The sequence below is a fragment of the Bos javanicus genome, chromosome 22 (genome assembly GCF_032452875.1).
Source record: "Bos javanicus breed banteng chromosome 22, ARS-OSU_banteng_1.0, whole genome shotgun sequence".
Taxonomy (NCBI): Eukaryota; Metazoa; Chordata; class Mammalia; order Artiodactyla; family Bovidae; genus Bos; species Bos javanicus.
This window is the reverse complement of record NC_083889.1, coordinates 13,975,480-13,999,923: the sequence shown is the minus strand read 5'-3', so window position 1 is coordinate 13,999,923 and position 24,444 is coordinate 13,975,480. Positions and strand designations below refer to the sequence as shown.

The 24,444-nt window shown below is 39.6% G+C and overlaps 1 protein-coding gene across 10 annotated transcripts in view; it reads left to right on the top strand.

Annotated features, from left to right (window-relative positions):
- ULK4 (unc-51 like kinase 4) overlaps positions 1-24,444 on the top strand; it is a 508,471-nt gene that overhangs the window by 376,408 nt on the left and 107,619 nt on the right. For 9 of the 10 annotated variants that reach the window (XM_061396042.1, XM_061396048.1, XM_061396045.1 and 6 more), the window contains one exon: positions 11,449-11,634. The exons of the other annotated variant lie outside the window; for it this stretch is intronic. In XM_061396042.1, coding sequence (XP_061252026.1) covers positions 11,449-11,634 — 186 coding nt within the window. The remainder of the gene's footprint in view (positions 1-11,448; positions 11,635-24,444) is intronic. 10 annotated transcript variants of the gene reach the window in all.

Sequence of the window (24,444 nt, the reverse complement as noted above, 5' to 3'; positions counted from 1 at the left end):
TTTTTTATTGTAGTTGCTATGCAGTATTATATTGATCTCATAGTATAGGTATACAGTATAGTGATTCATAATTTTTAAAGGTTGTACTCCATTTATATTTATTATAAAATATTGGTTATATTCCCCACATTGTACAATATATCCTTGTAACTTATTTCATACAGAATACTTTGTACCTCTGAATTTCCCACTCATACATTGGCTCTCATCCCTACCCTTTCGCCACTGGTAAACACTAGTTTTTTCACTAGTTTTTCTCCATGTTTGTGAGTCTACTTCTTTTTTGTTGTATTGACTAGTCTGTTGTATTTTTAAGATTCCACATAAAAGTGATGTCATACTATGTTTCCTTTCTCTGACTTATTTCACTGAGCATAATGCCCTCCAAGTCCATCCAGGTTGCTGCAAATGGCAAATGTCATTCTTTGTGTGGCCAAGTAGTATTCCATTGGCATATGTATGTGTATATATCTGTGTGTGTGTGTCTATCTATATAGTGCATCTTCTTTATCCATTCATCTGTTGATGGACACGTAGGTTTCTTTTGTATCTTGGCAATAGCAAATATTGCTGCTATGAGCTTTGGGTTGCATTTATCTTTTCCATTTCATGTTTTTGCTTGTAACCTTTAAACTCATTTTTGGACTCTAGTGGGTTGTTTGTGAATTCCGCTGAATTTTCTACATCAAGAATCATGTCTTCTGCAAATAAGCAGTTAAGTCTTCTTTTCCAATCTGAGTTTCTTATATTTGTTTGTTTGTTTGTTTACTCATTTTGGCCCGGCTGCACTGGCCAGAACCTTCCCTGTTGATTGGAAGTGGTGAGAGCCGATGTTCCTCTCTGTCTTCCTGATCAGAGTGAGGCATTCAGTCTCTGACATGTTTTTATCACCTTCTACTCCTTGTTTGCCGAGTTTTTGTTAGAAACAGGTGTTGCATATTGAATACTTTTTCTATTGAGATGATTGTGGTTTTTATTTTTAAATTATTAATATGATATTATGGATTGACTGTATCCCTTAACAAAGATGTATTAAAACCCTCACCCCCCAGTACCTCAGAATATGACCTTAGTTGGAAGTAGGATCATGTACATAATTGGTTAAGATGAGGTCATCCTGGAATGGTGAGGGCTCCCTGACCCACTATTACTGGTGTCCTTGTAAGAAGACGGCCGTAAGAAGCCAGAGACACAAGGGAGAATACCGTGTGACGACGGAAGCAGAGACTGGATCTCCGCTGCCACAGGCGAGGCACATCTGGGGCTCTCAGAGGCTGGGGGAGGCAGGAAGGATTCAGAAGGGAAGCCTCCAGGCATGTCCCCTCCTTGATATGAGACTTCTAGTCTCCAGAACTACAAGAAGATCAGTTTTTGTTTTTTTAGCCTTCTCAGTTTGTGGTCCTTCATTATGATGGCAACCCTTGGAAATCAGTACATATGATATGTTACGTTGACTGATTTTTTTGAACGTTAAACTGACCTGTATTCCAGGGATACACCCCATTTTGTCAAGAGATATTATTTTATCATTATCTTTGTCATATTTTGTTGGCTTGGAGTTGCTATAATTTTATTTAGAATTTGTGCATCTGTCTTCATGAGGGATGTTGTTTTGTAGTTTACTTTTTTATATGATTTTTGTCTTGTTTTGGTATCGGGGTAATGTTGATCTTAGCAGTTGAATTGGGAAGTAAGTATTCCCTGCTCTTTGATATTCTTGAAGACTGTGCAGAGTTGTTACTGGTTTTTTGAAAAAGGTGTATCAAGAAATAACTCATAACTTAACCCCTCTAAAGTGTACAATTCACTGCTGGGTAGTGTATTTCAGAGTTGTGCATCATCACTGTTATCTGATCATAGAACACCTTTGTCATCCCAGCAAGGAATTTCATACTCATGAAAAGTCACTCCCCATACTCTCCCCTCCAAACCCTTGTCACTCACTGATATGCTTTCTGTTCTTGTATTCTGTTCTGGTTATTTCTTATACATGGAACTATATAATATGTGGCCTTTCTCTGAGTATGGTGTTTTTTGAGGTCCACTCATGTTTCTAGCTTGCAGTATAAGTACTTCTTTCTTTGTTGTGGTGAATAGTCTTCCACTGTATAGATATACAGTATTTGTCTATCCATTTATTGATGGACATTTGGGTTGTTTCCCTTTTTGGCAATTTTGAATTAAGGCTGCTTTTAGCAATTGTGTACAAGCTTTTGTGTAAATATATGCTTTCTTTCTCTTGAGTGTGTGTCTAGGAGTGGAAGTGCTCAGTCCTAAGGCCAGCCTATGTTTAACCTTTTGAGAAAATACAGTGCTTTCCAAAGCTGCCATTAGCACCAGCAGTGTATGAAGGTTCTAGTTTCCCCACACCCTCGCCGACACTTGTCATTATCTGTATTTTTAATTATAGCCATCATAGTGGGTGTGAAGTGGTATCTCAAGGTGGTTTTGATTTGCTTTTCCCTGATGGCTAATGATGTTGAATATCTTTTCCTGTGCTTATTGCCCATTTGTATACCTTTTGGGGAAAAACTGTCTTTTTTTCTTTGCCCTTTAAAAAATTAAGTTATTTGTCTTTTTATTACTGAGTTGTAAGATATTTTATATTTTGTGTGTATCAGTTCAGTTCAGTCACTCAGTCATGTCCGACTGTTTGTGATCCCATGAATCGCAGCATGCCAGGCCTCCCTGTCCATCACCAACTCCTGGAGTTCACTCAGACTCACGTCCATCGAGTCAGTGATGCCATCCAGCCATCTCATCCTCTGTCGTCCCCTTCTCCTCTTGCCCCCAATCCCTCCCAGCATCAGAGTCTTTTCCAATGAGTCAACTCTTCTCATGAGGTGGCCAAAGTACTGGAGTTTCAGCTTTAGCATCATTCCTTCCAAAGAAATCCCAGGGCTGATCTCCTTTAGAATGGACTGGTTGGATCTCCTTGCAGTCCAAGGGACTCTCAAGAGTCTTCTCCAACACCACAGTTCAAAAGCATCAATTCTTCGGCGCTCAGCTTTCTTCACAGTCCAATTCTCACATCCATACATGACCACAGGAAAAACCATAGCCTTGACTAGACAAACCTTTGTTGGCAAAGTAATGTCTCTGCTTTTGAATATGCTGTCTAGGTTGGTCATAACTTTCCTTCCAAGGAGTAAGCGTCTTTTAATTTCATACACGTCCCGTATTATGTGTTAGATTTACAGTAATTTTCCCTTGTTCTGTGGGTGATCTTTTCACTTTCCTCATATATGGAGATGAAGTCATTTATCAGTTTTGTTGTTCTTGTGCTTCTGGTGTCATATACAAGAAACATTGCCTAACCCAAAGTCACAAAGGTGTAATTACTCTTTGCAACCCCATGGACTGCAGCCCGCCAGGATTCCCTGTCCATCACCAACTCCCATAGCTTGCTCAAATTCATGTCCATCAAGTTGGTGATGCCATATGTTTGTAAGTTTAGCTCTTATATTTAGATATTTGATACATTTGGAGTCAGTTTTTGGATGAGGTGTGAGGTATGGGTCTAACTGCATTCTTCTGTGTGTGGAGACCTACTTGTCTCAACACAGTTTGTTTAAAAAGGCCATTTTCCCCCCATTTAATTGTCTTGGTATGTTTGTCAAAAATCAGTTTACCATAAATGTAAGTGTAGAATTTGGGACTCTAAATTCTATTCCACTAATCTTTTGTATATCCTTATGCCAGTACTACATTGACTGGATTATGGTAGCTTTGCAGCAGAATTTGAAATTGGGAAATGTGAGCCTTCCAAATTTATTCTTCTTTTTTAAGATCATTTTGGCTATTAGTCTCTTGCATTTCTAATGAATTTTAAGATCAGCTTATCAAATTTCTGCAAAAATAATCCAGCTGCAGCTCTGAATGCTTTTTATCGGCAGATCAGTGTGGGGCATATTGACATAATATGCCCCTAATAACATAATATGCAACCTAATAATATTAACTCTTCTGACCCTTGGACATGACATGTTTTGCTGTTTATCTACCTCCTTTAACGTTTCCTAGAATGTTTCAGCTTTCAAGTCATGTACTTCTTTTAACTTCGGTTTTAAATATTCTTTTTGATGCTATTGTAATGCAGTTGTTTTCTCTGTTGCCTTTTTACATTCTTCATTGCTAGTGTGCAGGCATACCATTGATTTTTGAATATTGATCTCGTATTCTGCCCCTTTGCTGAATTTGTTTATTTTTCATAGTTCTTTAGTGGATTCACTAGTATTTTCTGTGTGTAAGAGTATGTCATCTGCAAACAGAGTTTTCCTTTCTAGGTGATTTCTACTTCTTTCCTTGCTTAATTGCCATAACCAAAACTTCCAATAAAATGATGAATATAAATGGCAAGAATGTACATCTGTCTTGTTCTTAATCTTAAACCATGTAAGTATGGTGTCAGCTGTAAATTTTGCCCCAGATACCCTTTATCAATTTGAGAAAGTTCTCTTCTATTTTATAATTTGTTGAGTGTTTTTTTAATACTAAAAGGGTTTTTAATTTTGTCAAATGCTTATTCTGTGACCATTGAAAGGCTCATATAATTTTGTCCTTTATTCTATTTGTGTTGCACATAACATCGATTGATTTTTAGATGCTAAACTAGCCTTTCATTCCTATGATAAATTCCACTTGGTCATGATGTGTAATCCTTTAATATGTTGCTGAATTTGGTTTGTGAACACTTTGTTGAAGTTCTTGCATCTATATTCATAAGGGCTATTGGTCAGAAATTGTCTTTTCTTGGAATGTGTTTGTCTGAATTTGGCATCAGGGTAATACTGGCCACTAGACCATTCCAGTATGACCTAAATCAAATCCCTTACTATTATACAGTGGAAGTGACAAATAAATTCAGGGGATTAGATCTGATAGACAGAGTGCCTGAAGAACTATGGACAGAGGTTCGTGACATTGTACAAGAGGCAGTGGTCAAGATCATCCCCCAAAGAAAGAAATGCAAAAAGGCAAAATGGTTGCCTGAGGAGGCCTTACAGATAGTTGAGAAAAGAAAAGAAATGAAAGGCAAAGGAGAAAAGGAAAGATATAACCATTTGAATACAGAGTTCCAAAGAATAGCAAGGAGAGATAAGAAAGCCTTCCTCAGTTACCGGTGCAACATTTCATACAAAGATGAGCACAATAAAGGACAGAAATGGTATGGACCTAAAAGAAGATACTAAAAAGAGGTGGCAAGAATAATGATGGTGGTGTGATCACCCACCTAGAGCCAGACATCCTGGAGTGCAAAATCAAGTGGGCCTTAGGAAGCATCACACAAACAAAGCTAGTAGAGGTGATGGAATTACAGTTGAGCTATTTCAAATCCTAAAAGATGATGCTATGAAAATGCTGCACTCAATATGCCAGCAAATTTGGAAAACTCAGCAGTGGCCACAGGACTGGAAAGGGTCAGTTTTCATTCCAATCCAAAAGAAAGAAATGCCGAAAAATGTTCAAACTACCACACAATTGCACTCATCTCACACACTAGTAAAGTACTACTCAAAATTCTCCAAGCCAGGCTTCAACAGTATGTGAACCGTGAACTTCCATATGTTCAAGCTGGATTTAGAAAAGGCAGAGGAACCAGAAATCAAATTGCCAACATCCACTGGATAATCAAAAAAGAAGAGAGTTCCAGAAAAACATCTACTTCTGCTTTATTAACTATGCCAAAGCCTTTGATTGTGTGGATCAAAACAAACTGTGGAAAATTCATAAAGAGATAGGAATACCAGACTACCATACCTATCTCCTGAGAACTCTATATGCAGGTCAAGAAGCAACAGTTAGATCTGGACATGGAACAACAGACTGGTTCCAAATCAAGAAAGGAGTACATCAAGCCTTATATTGTCACCCTGCTTATTTAACTTATATGCAGGGTACATCATGTGAAACGCCGGGCTCAATGAAGCACAAGCTGGAAACAAAATTACCTAGAGAAATATCAGTAGTAACCTCAGATATGCATATGACACCACCATTATGGCTGAAAGAAAATAAGAACTAAAGAGCCTCTTGATGAAAGTGAAAGAGGAGAGTGAAAAAGTTGACTTAAAACTAAACATTCAAAAGACTAAGATCATGGCATCCAGTTCCATCACTTCATGGAAAATACATGGGGAAACAATGGGAACAGTGAGAGACTTTATTTTGGGTGACTCCAAAATCACTGCAGATGGTGACTGCAGCCATGAAATTAAAAGACACTTGCTTCCTTGGAAGAAAAGCTATGCCAACATAGATAGCATATTAAAAAAGCAGAGACATTTCTTTGCCGACAAAGGTCTATCTACTCAAAGCTATGATTTTTCCAGTGGTCATGTATGGATGTGAGAGTTGGGCTACAAAGAAAGCTGAAGAAATGTTGCTTTTGAAGTGTGGTGTTGGAGAAGACTCTTGAGAGTCCCTTGGACTGCAAGGAGATCCAACCAGTCCATCCTAAGGGAAGTCAGTCCTGAATATTCCATTGGAAGGACTGATGTTGAAGCTGAAACTCCAATACTTTGGCCACCTGATGTGAAGAAATGACTCCTTGGAAAAGACCCTGCTGCTGGGAAGGATTGAATGTGGGAGGAGAAAGGGATGACAGAGGATGAGATGGTTGGATGGTGTCACTGACTCGATGGATATGAGCCTGAGAAAGCTCCAGGAGTTGGTGAAGGACCCAGAAGCCTACCATGCTGCAGTCCATGGGGTTGCAAAGAGTAGGCCACGACTGAGCAACTGAACTGAAATACTGGCCACACAGAATGAGTTTGGAACTGTCCATTTTCTTTAGCTTTCTGAAAAAATGTGTATAGACTTGGTATTACATCTTCCTTGAATCTTTGGTAGAATTTGCCATCAATGCCATCTAAGCCTATAGTTGTCTTGGTAGAAAGGTTTTTAAGCAGAAATTCATTTTCTCTAATAGATAAAATACCTTCCAGGCTACCAGTTTCTTCAGTGTGAGCTTTCCCTTGCTCTCTTCTCTCTAGTACTTTGGCCTATGAACTCTAGCTTTGGTTTTCTGAGACTTTTCACTGTGTCTCCTCAGCTTAAAAAGTCTGCTTGTCCCACCTCAGTTGCTGTCTCTCTTAGGCCTCGAGACCTCATAAGCCTCTAACCTGGGAGAGGAGTGGAGCTCACCTCTGTTATTTGGCATCACTTTCCTACGTTGCCTCATGTCTGGTATCTTAAAAACCATTGTTTCATGTATTTTTCTACCAGTTTGTTTCTTCAGATAATTGGGTATATCCTTATTCTGTTATTCCAGGGAGATTTTATACCATCACCATCTTTTCTGTAGTGGTGGGGCAGGGCTCACACATATACAACACAAATGTCAAAACGTCAATTTTACAAGAATCCAACAAATAAGCCATCTTTGGAGTTACTACTTAGGATAAGCATCCTCCCATCATTTCAACAGTGAAGCTAAACTAACTCATAAATGAAGAGATGTTACAGTAGATTGAAGTAGAAGCGTAAATACCGGTCTCACTGGCTACCCAAAAGCTATGAAAATAGAGAAAGCCTCAAATATCTTATAATCATGGGAGAGCGGAAGAAGAAGCTGTTAATGGAAAAGAAATCTCATGCAGTTACTCAATGATAGAAAGCAGATGGAACTGAATCAAAATCTAGTGAAGAAACCTATTACCCAGAACATACAGAGGAGAAAACTCACCAGAAGGTGGGAACAGATGCTGTTGATCTGTAAACTTCAAGTGGAAAACTGCTGGAGGCCCTAGACTCCTACCAGGCTATTGGAAGACGAGCTTTTAGAACTGGCAGGCCAGTCAAGCCCCTTGCTTCAGTCACTGTGCTCAGCTTTCTTCCAGCTTAATATCTCAGGGTCTGCACTGTGAAGAGGATGAGCCAGCTATCTGATGTGATTTCTAAGATGGGGTCATTACTTACAAAAGAAGCATTTCAGAGTTTGAAGAAATCACAGAGAAGATTTGAAGAAGTCACAGGGAAAGCAGCATGAAGAAACAGATATACACAAATGCAAAGGAAGTTGGAGCCATCTGCCTGTACTAATCTGCCCACTCTTTCATTCATAAAATAGGATGCCAGGGACCACCAGACATTTGGGGAAGCCTGATAGCCTGAAGCAGAGAAACCAAGGTGAACAAACAGCTGAGCCCGAAAGAGACAAAGTTGATAGGCAGTGTAACAGGTTGAATTGTGTCCCCCCCAAAAAATGAGATGCCGAAGTCCTAACTCCCAGCACCTCAGAATATTAAACCTTATCTGAAAACACTTGACATTCCAGATGAGGCCAGACTCGAGTAAGAGTGCATCGTTACTCCAGTATGACTAGCGTTTTCATTAGAAGACAACCATGTGAAGACAAGAGACTCGGGAGAATCCCATGGGATGACGCGGGCAGAGATAGGAGTTATGCAGCCACAAGCTAAGCAATGCCTGGGTTTCCAGAAAATCATCAGATGCCAGAAAGAAGCAAGGGAATATTCTTCTTTGGGTTTCAGAGGCAGCAAGGTCCTGCTCTTTGATTTTTAAGCTTCTGGCTTCCAGAGCTGTGAGGTAATACATTTCTGTTGTTTATGCCACCCAGTTGGTGGTACTTTTTATGTCAGCCCTAAGGAACGAACACTGAGAGTAAAAGAGAATTTAATAATTCTTATCAAAAACAAAATGTTCAGATAACCCACAGGAAGGTTTAAAAAAAAAAGGGATCAGAAAAGTAAATGGGGAATAAATAGAAGACAAGCAATAAAATTGCATGTTAGACTTAAACCCTAGCATTTTTCTGTTATCTTAAAAATTAAATGATCTAAAGGCACCAATTAAAAGATAGAGATGACTAGAGGGGATAACAAAACACGATCCAACAGTATGTTGTCTACAAAAATCTCACTTCAAATATAATGATACAGGCAGGTTGAAAGTAAAAGGTTGCAAAGTATATATGGTAAAAATATTAATTTTTAAAAAGCAGGAGTGGCTGTCTTAATGTGCAGGTTAATTTCCTGGTTGTGATCTTGTACTATAGTTATGCAAGATGTTTCCATTGGGGGAGGTCAGATGAAGTGTGTATGGTCTCTCTCTGTATTATTTCTTTTTTTTTTTTTTTTATAGTCAGGAGGATGGCACGCACGTCCGAGAGCAAGCCCATGTTGCACTCCAGGGTCTCTCATTCCAGACGAGGAACCAAGGCCCTCCCCCAGCAGGAGAGATTCTTGACAGACCACAGCAGAAATCAACCTAATTTTACACTCTAGGGAGAGCAGGAGAAAAGAACCACAGGCTGGCTGCGGGGGTCAAGGGGAGGGAGAGAAAGGTCAGCGAGGCCCAGAGACCTCCTCCTAAGTAGTGACCCAGCGAATCCCCCAGAGAGGAGAGCGGGAGAGCAAGGGTATCTTTGTGTCCCCTTTTGTGGCACAAAAAGGCAGGAGTCCTTTATGCTTTGCCTCCAAAGGGTCTGGAAAACAACCAGGGTCTGGGGCTTAGGGTTCCCAGCATCTTTGGATCCTTCTGAAGCCTGTTATGACAGGATGAGTCGGGGACCACCAGGCCCAAGGGAATGCTCCTAAAGGCTGGAACGAGGTGTGAGAGAGCAGGGAGGTGGGTCAGGAGACCCTCAGGAGTGGGGTCTGGGGGTCACCACGTGTATTATTTCTTATAATGGCATATGAACCTGCCAGTGTCTCAAAATAAGATTCATTCACACGCAAAAGAATGAAGTCGGTTCTCTACTTATATGCAAAGATGAAAACGGAAAGACTTAAATGTAAAAGCTAAACTATAAAGTTCTTAGAAGGAAAAATGTAAGCGCTAACACAATAAAAATTCTTAGAAGTGTAAATCTCAGGACCTTGAAATAGGCAATGGTTTCTTAGGTTTGACACCAAAATCACAAGCAATAAAATGAATAGGTATTGGACTTTATCAAAATAAAAAATATTTTGTGCTTCAAAGGACACTGTCAAGAAAGTGAAAAGACAATCCACAGAATGGGAAAACAGTTTTGAAATGTGTATCTGCTGAGGGAATTATATCTAAAATATATAAAGGGAATTGTATTTAAAATATATAAAGAATACTTAAACTTAATTGTGATAAGACAAATGACCTAGTTTTAAAAATGAGAAAAGATCTGAGTAAACATTTCTCCAAAGAAGATTCGCAAATGACCAAAATGCACATGAAAAGATGCTCAGCATCACTAACCATCAGGGAAGTACAGATGAAAGACCGCATGGGTGGCCGCTCCACACACACTAGGGTGTCTGTGATTGAGAAGATAGGTAATGACGAGTGTTGGTGAGGATGTGGGCAACCTGAAACTCGCATGCTTGGCTGGTGCTAATGGCGGCTTTGAAAAACAGTCTGGCGATTCCTCAGAAAGTGAAACATAGAGTTACTTATTGTGTGACTCAGCAATTTCACTTCCAAGTATATACCTGAGAAACAAAACATGTGTGCACAAAAATGTATACACACATGTTCACAGCAGTACTACTCATACTGGTCAAAAGTGAAAACAACTCAAACGTCCATCAGCTGATGAATGGATAAACAAAATGTGGCAGATCCATTGCATGATAAAAAGAAATGAAATGCTGATACGTGCTACAGCATGGATGAATCCTGAAAACATGCTAAGAGAAAGAAGCCAGTCACAAAGGATCGTATTTTGTATGATTTCAAGTATCTGAAATGTCTTGAACAGGCAAATCCAAAGAAAGCAGGTTAGCACTGACTGGGTAGGGAGGAGGAGATGATACAGGGTTTCTTTTTCAGTTAAAATGAAAACATTCTAAAATTGGTTCTGGTGGTGTTTGCACAACTCTGAATATACTAAAAAATCATTGAATGATGTATACACATGAAATCACTAAGTTGTATGACCTAGGAATTGTATCTCAACAAAGGTATTAGAAATAAAACTTTAAAAATTAAAAGATCAAAATGCTATGGTATGATTATTATTTCATAATATACCTTGTAATATAGAAACAATACTTTCTCTCCCACCTGTTTAGTCAATAATGATTTGGAAACAGTTCAAACCATTTCTTAATATCTTCTAGGAAGTGGATTTTCCTAAACAAGCTATGTCAACAAGAATGTAAGAGTTGTGCCTCGGAAAAATCAGTGTTTCCACACCCATAGACACACACGCTCCTGTATGAACATATGCATGTGTAAATATGCATGTAATATATAATTGGTCCTTTGCTTGTCACAGGCCATTCATCACTATGGATTAAAGAAAAGACTGTAGAATTTCCTTCTGATTTTGTGCTGTTAGTCTTGTTTGAGTTACTCTTTACATTTTGAAAAAGATCCATTCACAAGAATATTCAATTAATTAAAGTTTGTACTCAGACTGACATTCTATCTTTTAATCTGTAGTTCTTGAGGAATACCAACATCATTGTCAGTGAAGCTGATGAAGTCCTATTTGTTAATTTTCAGCTTCCTAACGAGGATCCTGAAATTTTTGAAGTTTCATCCAAGTGTCTGTCTATACTGGTTCAGTTGTATGGAGGGGAAAACCCAGAGAGCCTGTCTCCTGAAAATGCAGAGACTTTCGCTGATTTACTGACATCCAAAGAGGACCCGAAGGACCAGAAGCTTCTGTTGAGGATTCTCAGAAGAATGGTGAGTCCACACAGAAACTGGGCAGGTAGCCTTAGTGGTAGCCAGAAGACGGGGAGTAGTCAGGTTTTTTGACCTCCTTTTAAGAACTCATGATTACCTTTCCCTGTAGTCACCTACTGTTAACATTTATCGTATTCCACATATCTATTTGTATGTACACAGAATTTTTGCTGAACTATGAGAGAGTTAGACATATTATTTGTGCTTATCCCTTAATATGTGAGTGTGTATTTCCTAATGAAATGAATGTTCTCTTAACTATGGGTTATCAAAGTCAGGAAATTTAACATTGATACAAATCTTTTACTAATCTGCCATCCATATTCCAACTTTGTCAACTGTCCCCGTAATGTCCTGTATAGCTTGTTTTCCAGTATAGATTCCAGTCTAGCATCATGCATTGTAGTAGACAGATGTGCTTAATTCGGGATAGTTCTGTAGCCATTCTTTGTCTTTCATGAGGTTTCTGAAGAATGGGCCAGGTATTTTGTAGCATTTCCCCTCCATTTAGGTCTCTCTGCTGTGTTCTGGACAACTCGATTCAGGTAAGTCCCAGAAGAAATCCATCAGATCCAGAAGCTCATGATGGTCTATTTGCCGTTTACTGGTGATGTTAGTTTCGATCATTTTGTTAAATCAATGTGTGGTTATTATTTTTTAAATTTTTTAGCAGCTGCAAAGTGGAGATTTTCAAACTCACAGTATTTCTAACTTCCAGTATTGTACTTTAGAGAAAAAATTCCCTTCTGTACCTTTTATGTTTTGTTTTTAAAAATGTGTACAGCTGATGTTTACCTGAAGGTCCTTTTGAAGACTTTTTACAACAAATCTTGTTCTGCCGGTTTTGAAGGCCACTGTTTACAGTGGCTGTTGGTGAAGTTAGCTGAGGAGTAGGCTCATTAGGTTGTGTCATGTTTTGGCTTGTCTGTGTGTGGTCACTTCTAGATCCAGTTGTTGTGAGGGAGCCTTTGGCAGCACAGGCTGTGGATGCTCCAGAGAGTTGTCCGCAAGACAGGTCTCGTGTTAATTTGATAAACAGCTGCAGTACAGGATGGAGCAGAATCTCCATGGCAGGTTATGGGTGACAGCACATGTATACCTGTGATGGATTCATTTTGATGTTTGGCAAAACTAATACAATTATGTAAAGTTTAAAAATAAAGTAAAATTAAAAAAAAAAAAAAAGAACTAAAGGAGAGAGAGAGTTACGCTTCTTGCTCCAACCTTTTACCTTTGTGTAATAGGCAAGACCTCCCAACCCCGGCAGTGCTTCCTGTCCAGTGGAGTGGCTCCCTGCATAACACAGTTTAGGTGAGATTCCCAGCATGTAGGATAAATATTTCTGGGCACAGTAGATCTTGGCGTGGTAATCCAGCCCAGCACTAGATGACACTGAATCACATAATAAGGCAGTTATTTCCTCTTGCATTTCATTTTGCTCTGTCTGATAATTTAAAGGTGAAACTCTCACTTTGGTATGACGGTGTCTTTAACACCTCTTGAATCTTCCTTTTTTAATAGAGAGTATGCCTCTCAGATGACCAGCTTTTTCAGTAGAGAGACTTCTTTTTTAAAATAGTTTTATTCAGTTAAAAAAGGCACGTCAATGTGAAATCAAGTACTAGAAAATGCAGTAACATGAGTGATCTGTAGATGTGGCAAAATCGTGTATTTAGTGTTGAATTACAAAAGCTTGGGGAATATTGACCTCCTGTCTGATACGATTAATTTTATAGAGATCCACCATCTCTTATTTGAAAACCTTAGGATGAGGTTTAGCTTAGAATTTATAATTTTCAGATCTTCTTGGCAGGGTTTCTTAGGCTATATATGACATGATCCTATAGGGGTCACCAGGGCAGCACTGTTGTCAAGCATGGTAATATTTCTGTCCCAAAATTTATGAACATTCCCACTAAGTGGGCAAATAAAAATTATATGTGACTCCATGGAAGTCAGGTTTTGCCACCAAATATGTTTTTAAATGAAACTTACCAAAAAAATTGATTTTCAGAGCTTTCTAGATTTGCAGACAAGAGATTATGGACTTGTCTCTGAAATAAATTACATCATTTTCTAAAACCAGATTAATTTAATCATGTAGAAAACGATTAGATACCGACTTAGTCAAAGTAATCAGATTACACCATCTTTTAGTTAATTTCACAGTCTGAAATGATTTCCTTATAGTTTCTGACCTGCCCCCTATAGGACCAGGTAGGTTTTGTTTGTGGGAGAAAAGTTGAATCCTAGTGACTTTATCTGTGTATGTGAAATTAAAAGTAGTTTTTAGTGCTGCTCATCCTTTTTTTAAAATTGTAGTAAACATAATATAAAGTTTGCCAGCCGTCTGTGATAAGTGCTTTATCATCTGAAAACTTTCTAAATTATCCCTGAATCAATCAGTGTTGGATTCAGGTGATGCAAAACACACAATCAGGGATTCTGGGTCTTGAGCTTGCCTATCCTGAGGCTCAATTCTGCTTAAACTTGGTACTGAGTTCAGTATGTTTGGAGAGAAACAGCAGCAGATGACGCAAAGAGGCGTATGGTGCCAGCGCCCACTCCCCAGCTGATGTGAGCCTTCCTGCCCTCTCTCTCTCACTGCTTCCTGTCTTATCTCCGTGGCTGCCATGGATCTGTACTGTCAACTGACTGTTTATTCTCACCTTCACACCTTACCCTTGTTCAGGGTAGTGATGCGGTCTTTTTCTTTTTTGTATCTTTAGCGTGTTGCAGTGGTCAGCCAATAATGTTTCTAACCATGATAAGAATTTTGGATGCATCACCCCATTTAATCTTCACAGCACTCTTAGAGACCAGCTCCAGTGATTGTTCCCATTTGTAGGTTAAAAACTAAGGCTCAGAGAACTTATATGACACTCCCTAGGCCACCAACTGGGAATCGGCAGGGCTGGCATCAACAGAGTTCAACTGAGCCTCACCTGTACCCTTGCCAAGTAGCTGACTGCTTTGCCACTGCCCTGCCCAGTACTGGTCTGGACTCTGAGGGCATTCAGTAAGCTGAGTCTGACTGAGTTTCTATCAGGAAGGCACCTAAGAGATTCATTCTTCATTGTGGGAAAATAAGAGTTACTACTCTGTGCCTGCACTACACTGGGGATACTAAGAGAGTAAAGAATGATCTTCCTGCTCCCTGTCCTCAAGGATCGCTAACTGGAGTGAGACAGAAACACGAGCTTCCTTATGAAGCAGGATCTGATTGGTGCTGTGTAGAGGAGCCAGCAGAGTCCCACAGAAACAGCCCCTTGGGGGAGGAAGTTGAGCAGGACATGGTGTTTGAGCTGAGTGTGGAGGATGTGTTGGTCATCCATGCATGGACCAGGAGCAAGCACATCCTGAATAATGGCCCCGAAACCCACAGGGCTAGACAGACAGACATGAGAAAGGACCAAGACGGGCCAGAGGGGACCAGACATTCGGAGTTTAGACAAGTTGTTAGAATTAGGAAGTTCTAGTCGCTGAAACCAAAGGACAGTGGTAGCACCTCAATTGAGTTCAAATTACATTTACTGTGAAATAAGTCTTTCTCATAGCACCTGGCCTGCGATTGGAATTTAATAAGCAGCCACTGAGCTGAGTAAGAAATGTCTATAAGATAATCTCTACTTTTGTTGTGGGCGAGTATTCATTTTTGCTCTTCATTGTATAGTGTCTGCTCGTTTGAGTGCTTTATAGATGCACAGGTGAGACTGAGCGGTACTTTGATAGGCATTCATTTGGTCCCCAGCCTGACACTTCAGTCCCCTCCACTCTATTGCCTCCAGGTTTCTGAGGAATGGATGAGACTGGATAGGCAGACGCATGGAAGATGGGAACCCGGGAGAAAGAAAGACTGTGACAGATTTCCTGTACTTAAATCCTTAAATCTTAAGGGGGCCGGCTTCTCAGACTCTCCTACTTGGACTGGAGGAACCAGATTTGATAGAGAGACAGGGATCAGTCAAGATTTGTTACCTGATTCAGTAACTGGATTAAGGAGGCCTGTTAATTGCAGCCTTCTGTTTGTAAGAAGTTCTGAGGGAGAGGGAGAGGGTGGGAAGATTTGGGAGAATAGCATTGAAACATGTAAAATATCATGTATGAAACGAGATGCCAGTCCAGGTTCGATGCACGATACTGGATGCTTGGGGCTAGTGCACTGGGACGACCCAGAGGGATGGTATGGGGAGGGAGGAGGGAGGAGGGTTCAGGATGGGGAACACATGTATACCTGTGGTGGATTCATTTTGATATTTGGCAAAACTAATACAATTATGTAAAGTTTAAAAATAAAATAAAATTATTCCAATTCCCCCCCCCAAAAAAAGGAAAAGAAAAGCTCCTTAAGGACCTACCTTAAAGGACATTAAATGCACATTCCTTCCAAGAGCACTTCTCTTTTTGTTTTTCTTAATTGAGGCAAAACTGACATATAACATTAGATTAGTTTTAGGTATGTAAGATAGTGATTTGATATTTGTATATATCACAAAAGGATCACCATAATAAGTAGAGTTAACATGTGTCACACACATAGTTACACATTTTTCTTGTGATTAGAACTTTTAATGTTTACTATCTTAGCAATTTTCAAATATACAGTATAATATCATGAACTATAGTCACTGTGCTATATATACATTACATCCCCATGACTGACTTATTTCCTAACTGGAAATTTGTACCTTTTAATCTCCTCACCAGTTTTGACCCACTCCCCAGCCCTCACCACTTATCTCTTCTCTGATTCTATGAGTTTGGCCTTTTCTTTCTTTTTTTCTTTTAAGATTCCACATATAAGTGAGAGTGTGTGGAATTGGTCTTTCTATGCTTGACTTATTTAGCATAATTCCCTCAAGGTCAGTCCATTCATGTGGTCACGAATGGCAAGATTTCATTCTTTTTTATGGCAATAATATTCCACTGTATATGTGTATGTATCACATCTTCTTCTATTCTTGGACATTTAGATTGTTTCCGTATCTTGGCTGTTGTAAAGAATGCTGCTGTGAACACTGGGGTGTATATATCTTTTTGAACTAATGTTTTTGTTTTCTTTGGATGAATACCCAGAGGTAGAATTTCTGGATCTTAAGGAAGTTGTGTTTTTAAATTTTTGAGGAACCTCCTCACTGTCTGCCAGGGTGGTTGCACCAAATTATATTCCCACCAACAGTGCACTAGTGTCCCATGTTTTCCATGTCTTTGCCAATACTTGTTGTTTTTCTTTTTGATAATACCCATTCTGACATGTGTGAGTTGATATCTCATTGTAGTTTTGATTTGCATTTCCCTGATTTTTAATAATGGTGAGTATATTTTCATGTACCTGTTGGTTATCTGTATGTCTTCTGTGGAAAACTGTCTATGCAGATCTTCTGCCCATTTTTTAATTGTTTAATTTTTAATTGGATTGGTAAGGTTTTTTATTATTCACTGGTATGAATTCTTTCTATATTTTGGATATTAATCCCTTGTCAGACATAGGATTTGCAGGTATTCTTTTCCCGTGAGGTAGGTTGCTCTTTCATTCTGTTGATGGTTCCCTTCCTCGTGCGGAAGCTTTTTGGTTTGTCTTAGTCTCACTTGTTTGTTTTTGCTTTTGTTGCCTTCACTTTCCATATCAGATCCGAAACATCATCTCTAAGACCAGAGTCAAGGAGCTTACTGCTTATGTTTTCTCCCAAGAGTTTGATGGTTTTAGCTCTTATGTTCAAGTCTTTAATCCGTTTTGAGTTAGTTTTTGTGTATGGTGTAAGATAGTGGTTCAGTTTCATTCTTTTTCATGTGTCCAGTTTTCCCAGCACCATTTATTGAAGAGACTGATCTTTCTCTGCCTTATATTCTTGGCTCCTATTTCAAAAACTGGTTCACCGTATAGGCATGGGTTTATTTCTGGGCTCTCTATTCTATTCCATTAATTTTTCTGTTAGTACCATACTGTCTTGATTGCTATATACTTGTAATACAGTTTGAAACCAGGGAGTGTGATGCCTCTAGCTTTGTTGCTCTTCTTCAAGATTTCTGTGGCTGCTTGGGGTCTTTTGTGGTTCCATACAAATTTTAAAGTTGTTTATATCTGTGAAAAATGCCATGGGAATTTTCATAGAGATTGCACTAAATCTGTAAAACACTTACAGAAAGTTCTACTCTGTGAGACCGTCTCCTTTTAAGCCCTGAGGAGTGCCCACTTTTCCCCAAGCCCAAGTGAGCCTGGAGGATTTCAGAAAGCGTGACTCCAAATACACTTGGCCCTGCCATTTCTAGGGCCCAGTAATGAGTGTGTCTCAGAGAACGCAATGGCAACCCACTCCAGTACTCTCGCCTGGGAAATCCCGTGGACCGAGAAGCCTCGTAGGCTACAGTCCATGGGGTTGTGAAGAGTCGGACACGACTGAGTGAATTCACTTTCACTTTTCACTTTCATGCATTGAAGAAGGAAATGGCAACCCACTCCAGTATTCTTGCCTGGAGAATCCCAGGCATGGCAGAGCCTGGTGGGCTGCCGTCTATGGGGTCACACAGAGTCAGACACGACTGACATGACTTAGCGGCAGCAGCAGCAATGAGTGTGTCTGTAACAGGTACAATGTGGTTACTAGAGAGCTGTCTTGGGAATATTATGGCAGTTTCTTCCCTATGAGTTACACAAAAGGCCCTTTCTTGAAATATCTGTTTAAACTCCCAGTCTTGTGACTAGTAACTTTGTAAAAGCAGAATTTTCACTAACAGATGAAAGAAATAAGATGTTTAATTTGTACTGATGGCATTGGGATATGTTTTGCCCCCAGGGTGCTCTTCCTTATTTAGTCTGTATTTAGAACATTGAAAAAAAGTTGAGGAAACCTAAGGATTTAATTATGTAACTGTCATTTACCAGGAAGTTTGGTGGTTTTATAATTATACTTTGCACTCCAGCTTTACTGTGATAGAAACCCTTCAGATCTCTTCCAAGTTTCAGTCAGTTCAGTTCAGTTCAGTTGCTCAGTTGTGTCTGACTCTTTGCGACCCCATGAATCGCAGCATGCCAGGCCTCCCTGTCCATCACCAACTCCCAAAGTTCACTCAAACTCATGTCCATCGAGTCAGTGATACCATCCAGCCATCTCATCCTCTGTTGTCCCCTTCTCCTTCCCCGAATCCCTCCCAGCATCAGAGTCTTTTCCAATGAGTCAACTCTTTGCATGAGGTGGCCAAAGTATTGGAGTTTCAGCTTCAGCATCAGTCCTTCCAATGAACACACAGGACTGATCTCCTTTAGAATGGACTGATTGGATCTCCTTGCAGTCCAAGGGACTCTCAAGAGTCTTCTCCAGCACCACAGTTCAAAAGCATCAATTTTTTGGCGCTCAGCTTTCTTCACAGTCCAACTCTCACATCCATACATGACCACTGGAAAAACCATGGCCTTGACTAGACGGACCTTTGTTGGCAAAGTAATGTCTCTGCTTTTCAATATGCTATCTAGGTTGGTCATAACTTTCCTTCCAAGGAGTAAGCGTCTTTTAATTTCATGGCTGCAAGTTTACCTGGCCACTAAACTTGATAATCAGTGGGAGTTTTTTTCAGTGTAATGATTGCAAATTAAATACCTGTCTCTTAATTAAAGCTAGCTTACTCTAATGCTCAAAATGTTGACTACATACAAACCACCACAAGCTTGTTCTATAAAACTGGCTTAAATGTGTGCTGTTGACTACTCTGTGAAAGAAGAGGATGGTCCACAACAGGGTGATGGTGACATGCTGGGGCCACATTCACCTGCCCACCCACCCGTCTGCCTGGTGCAGCAGAGATGGGACAAGTGGGACTTGGGATCACTCTCTGAAGATGATTAGTATTCAGTTCAGTTCAGTTGCTCAGTCGTGTCCAACTCTTTGTGACTCCATGGACTGCAGCATGCCAGGCCTCCCTGTCCATCACCATCTGCCGGCGTTTACTCAAACTCAAGTCCATTGAGTTGATGATGCCATCCAACCTTCTCATCCTCTGTCATCCCCTTCTCCTCCCACCTTCAATCTTTCCCAGCATCAGGGTCTTTTCAAATGAGTCAGCTCTTTGCATCAAGTGGCCAAAATATTGGAGTTTCAGCTTCAGCATCCGTCCTTCGAATGAATATTCAGGACTGATTTCCTTTAGGATGGACTGGTTGGATTTCCTTGCAGTCCCAGGGACTCTCAAGAGTCTTCTCCAACACCACAGTTCAAAAGCATCAATTCTTTGACACTCAGCCTTCTTTATGGTCCAGCTCTCACATCCGTACATGACTACTGGAAATGACTAATTCATTTGTTCTAATCCAGTCTTGTAGTCATGAATGGATTAGTATTAAAGATTATTACAAATATCCACTCCTTGGGGACCCTTTTCCCTGTGCCTTTCAGAAAATCTTGCTGTATGCTCACCATCATTTCTCTTCCAAATTCTCATGTGGGCCCCCTCGCCCTTTCATAAGAACAGAGATGTTGTGTTGCTAAAAATCGGTGTAACAGTAGTATCTTCAAGTACAGAGTTTTCAAAGCTCTGAGGATAGCAAATAAGAAAAGGAGGAATTCTGAAGCCGTTCGTTTTCTATTTCAGTAGCAGGATAAGTTGTAGATGTCGAATCAGAAGGGACCTAATTGCTATTAGAAAAGTGAAGAACTATTCCTTCAGGTGGAGCAAAAGGCAAAATGATACCTCTCTCTCTCTCGCCCTCGCCTAGCTAGTTTTTCTCATGGTAAATCCTTCTTTTCTTGGCTTATTTCCTAAAGGAGAAAAACGTGGGGAGATTGTTGTGAAAATTTTTAGAGAAACACTATGTACCCAAAGGCATAAAAAGCCACTGTAATCCATTCTTGTGAAATCTCAACCCTTAGAACATTTTCCTGAGACTCTGAGAGGATTCTCTCAGGAGTTTCCAAGAGGGATCTTTCCCTAAATCCATACACACCATTCATGGTTGAGCATCTCTGCCCATGATTGCCATAGGACTCACAAGTTATTGAGAACTCTTTAATTTAGCTGTGTCTTTCCAACAAAGAAACATCTTGCCTAAAAAGTTTTTCCTTAGTTTCCTGAGATTTTGAGCAACACAGAATCAGGAAGCTTACGGCCAGTGGAATAAGGTCACCATTTACTGCCAGTCATTCTTAGGACCGAAACTTCTGTGTTTCTGAGAGTGAAACCACATCCACCTCAAAGAGCCCAAGGAAGTGTGTGGATCTTTGCTGTAGGTTTCCTGAGGATGTACAAGTAGCAGAGAAGGCATCTGTGAAACCCACTTGGAGCAGGTCTCATTCTCCTCCTGATTCCTACGCTCATCTCGCCCCCCACCCACTGCCCCCTTCCACTTGGAGGCTTCTCATGACCAGGCTGGGGTCCTTCCTGTCTTCTTTCTCCATCTGATGTCTGTGGGCCCTGGGCAGCATCACTTCCTTTCTTTTTTGACTTTTTTTATATCAGAAGATTCAGCTCTCTACTCACCAGCTGAAATTCTTCTGTCAAAATTCTTTCTCCAAGGGCCCTCTCCTCTTTCAAGTTCCCATTGCCATGGATATTTTTACTCACCTTTCTGTTATAAAAACCACACCAAAGTTGGGCGAGTAATATGATGAACACCTGCATGATCAAGAATTATCAGAATTGTCATTTTACCATATTTTTCAAGTTTCTGTGTATACTTTATTCACACAAAGGGGTGTCATGCTGATATTTCTGTGTGTGCCTTCCTCTGACTTTAATAAATGAACTCTGTCCACTGGAAGAATGGTTAATGTCTGTGTTGGATTCATAGGAATACCTTCCTTTATTCTAAAGGGTTGTTTTCAAGTTGTTAAGCTGTACATAACAGCTTAACAGAATCAGAATTGGGTTTTGGGTTTTCAGTTTTTATTTATTTATTTTTAATTTTATTTTATTTTTAAACTTTACATAATTGTATTAGTTTTGCCAAATATCAAAATGAATCCGCCACAGGTATACATGTGTTCCCCATTCTGAACCCTCCTCCCTCCTCCCTCCCCATACCATCCCTCTGGGTCGTCCCAGTGCACTAGCCCCAAGCATCCAGTATCGTGCATCGAACCTAGACTGGCAACTCGTTTCTTACATAATATTTTACATGTTTCAATGCCATTCTCCCAAATCTTCCCACCCTCTCCCTCTCCCACAGAGTCCATAAGACTGTTCTATACATCAGTGTCTCTTTTGCTGTCTCGTATACCGGGTTATTGTTACCATCTTTCTAACTTCCATATATATGCGTTAGTATACTGTATTGGTGTTTTTCCTTCTGGCTTACTTCACTCTGTATAATAGGCTCCAGTTTCATCCACCTCATTAGAACTGATTCAAATGTATTCTTTTTAATGGCTGAGTAATACTCCATTGTGTATATGTACCATAGCTTTCTTATCCATTCATCTGCTGATGGACATCTAGGTTGCTTCCATGTCCTGGCTATTATAAACAGTGCTGCGTATCTCAATAGATGCAGAGAAAGCCTTTGACAAAATTCAACATCTGTTTATGATAAAAACTCTCCAGAAAGCAGGAATAGAAGGAACATACCTCAACATAATAAAAGCTATATATGACAAACCCACAGCAAACATTATCCTCAATGGTGAAAAATTGAAAGCATTTCCTCTAAAGTCAGGAACAAGACAAGGGTGCCCACTTTCACCATTACTATTCAACATAGTTTTGGAAGTTTTGGCCACAGCAATCAGAGCAGAAAAAGAAATAAAAGGAATCCAAATTGGAAAAGAAGAAGTAAAACTCTCACTATTTGCAGATGACATGATCCTCTACATAGAAAACCCTAAAGACTCTACCAGAAAATTACTAGAAATAATCAATGACTATAGTAAAGTTGCAGGATATAAAATCAACACACAGAAATCCCTTGCATTCCTATACACTAATAATGAGAAAACAGAAAGAGAAATTAAGGAAACAATTCCATTCACCATTGCAATGGAAAGAATAAAATACTTAGGAATATATCTACCGAAAGAAACTAAAGACCTATATATAGAGAACTATAAAACACTGGTGAAAGAAATCAAAGAGGACACTAATAAATGGAGAAGTATACCATGTTCATGGATTGGAAGAATCAACATAGTGAAAATGAGTATACTACCCAAAGCAATTTATAGATTCAATGCAATCCCTATCAAGCTACCAACAGTATTCTTCACAGAGCTAGAACAAATAATTTCACAATTTGTATGGAAATACAAAAAACCTCGAATAGCCAAAGCGATCTTGAGAAAGAAGAATGGAACTGGAGGAATCAACCTACCTGACTTCAGGCTCTACTACAAAGCTACAGTCATCAAGACAGTATGGTACTGGCACAAAGACAGAAATATAGATCAATGGAACAAAATAGAAAGCCCAGAGATAAATCCACACACATATGGACACCTTATCTTTGACAAAGGAGGCAAGAATATACAATGGATTAAAGACAATCTCTTTAACAAGTGGTGCTGGGAAATCTGGGCAACCACTTGTAAAAGAATGAAACTAGAACACATTCTAACACCATACACAAAAATAAACTCAAAATGGATTAAAGATCTCAACGTAAGAGCAGAACCTATAAAACTCCTAGAGGAGAACATAGGCAAAACACTCTCTGACATACATCACAGCAGGATCTTCTATGACCCACCTCCCAGAATATTGGAAATAAAAGCAAAAATAAACAAATGGGACCTAATTAACCTTAAAAGCTTCTGCACATCAAAGGAAACTCTAAGCAAGGTGAAAAGACAGCCTTCAGAATGGCAGAAAATAATAGCAAATGAAGCAACTGACAAACAACTAATCTCAAAAATATACAAGCAACTCCTACAGCTCAACTCCAGAAAAATAAATGACCCAATCAAAAAATGGCCCAAAGATCTAAATAGACATTACTCCAAAGAAGACATACAGAGGGCTAACAAACACATGAAAAGATGCTCAACATCACTCATTATCAGAGAAATGCAAATCAAAACCACTATGAGGTACCATTTCACACCAGTCAGAATGGCTGCGATCCAAAAGTCTACAACTAATAAATGCTGGAGAGGGTGTGGAGAAAAGGGAACCCTCTTACACTGTTGGTGGGAATGCAAACTAGTACAGCCACTATGGAGAACAGTGTGGAGATTCCTTAAAAAAATGGAAATAGAACTGCCTTATGATCCAGCAATCCCACTGCTGGGCATACACACTGAGGAAACCAGAAGGGAAAGAGACACATGTACCCCAATGTTCATCGGGTTTTCAGTTTTTAAATAATTATAGAAAAAACTGAAGATAAATTAATTTCAGTTGCTATTTAAAATATTTGTCTGAGAGAGCATCGTATTTTTTTAAACTTCTTATTTTGTGTTGGGGTACAACTGATTAGCAATGTTGTGATAGTTTCAGGTGGACGGCAAAGGAACTCAGCCATACACATCCATGTATCCATTCTCCCCCGAACTCCCCTCCCATCCAGACTGCCACATAACACTGAGCAGAGTTCCCTGTGCTGTTGGTTATCCATTTGAAATACAGCAGTGTGTACATGTCCATTTCCCTAACTACCCCTTCCGCCTGGCAACCATAAGTTCATTTTATAAGCCTGTGAGTCTCTATTTTGTAAATAAGTCCATTTTTGTATTGTTTCTTTGTGGATTCCTCATATAAGGGATGCCATGCGATATTTCTCCTTCCCTGACTTATATCACTCAGTATGACACTCTCTAGGTCCATCCATGTTGCTGCAAATGACATTATTTCATTCTTTTTAATGGCTGAGTAATATTCCATTGTATATAT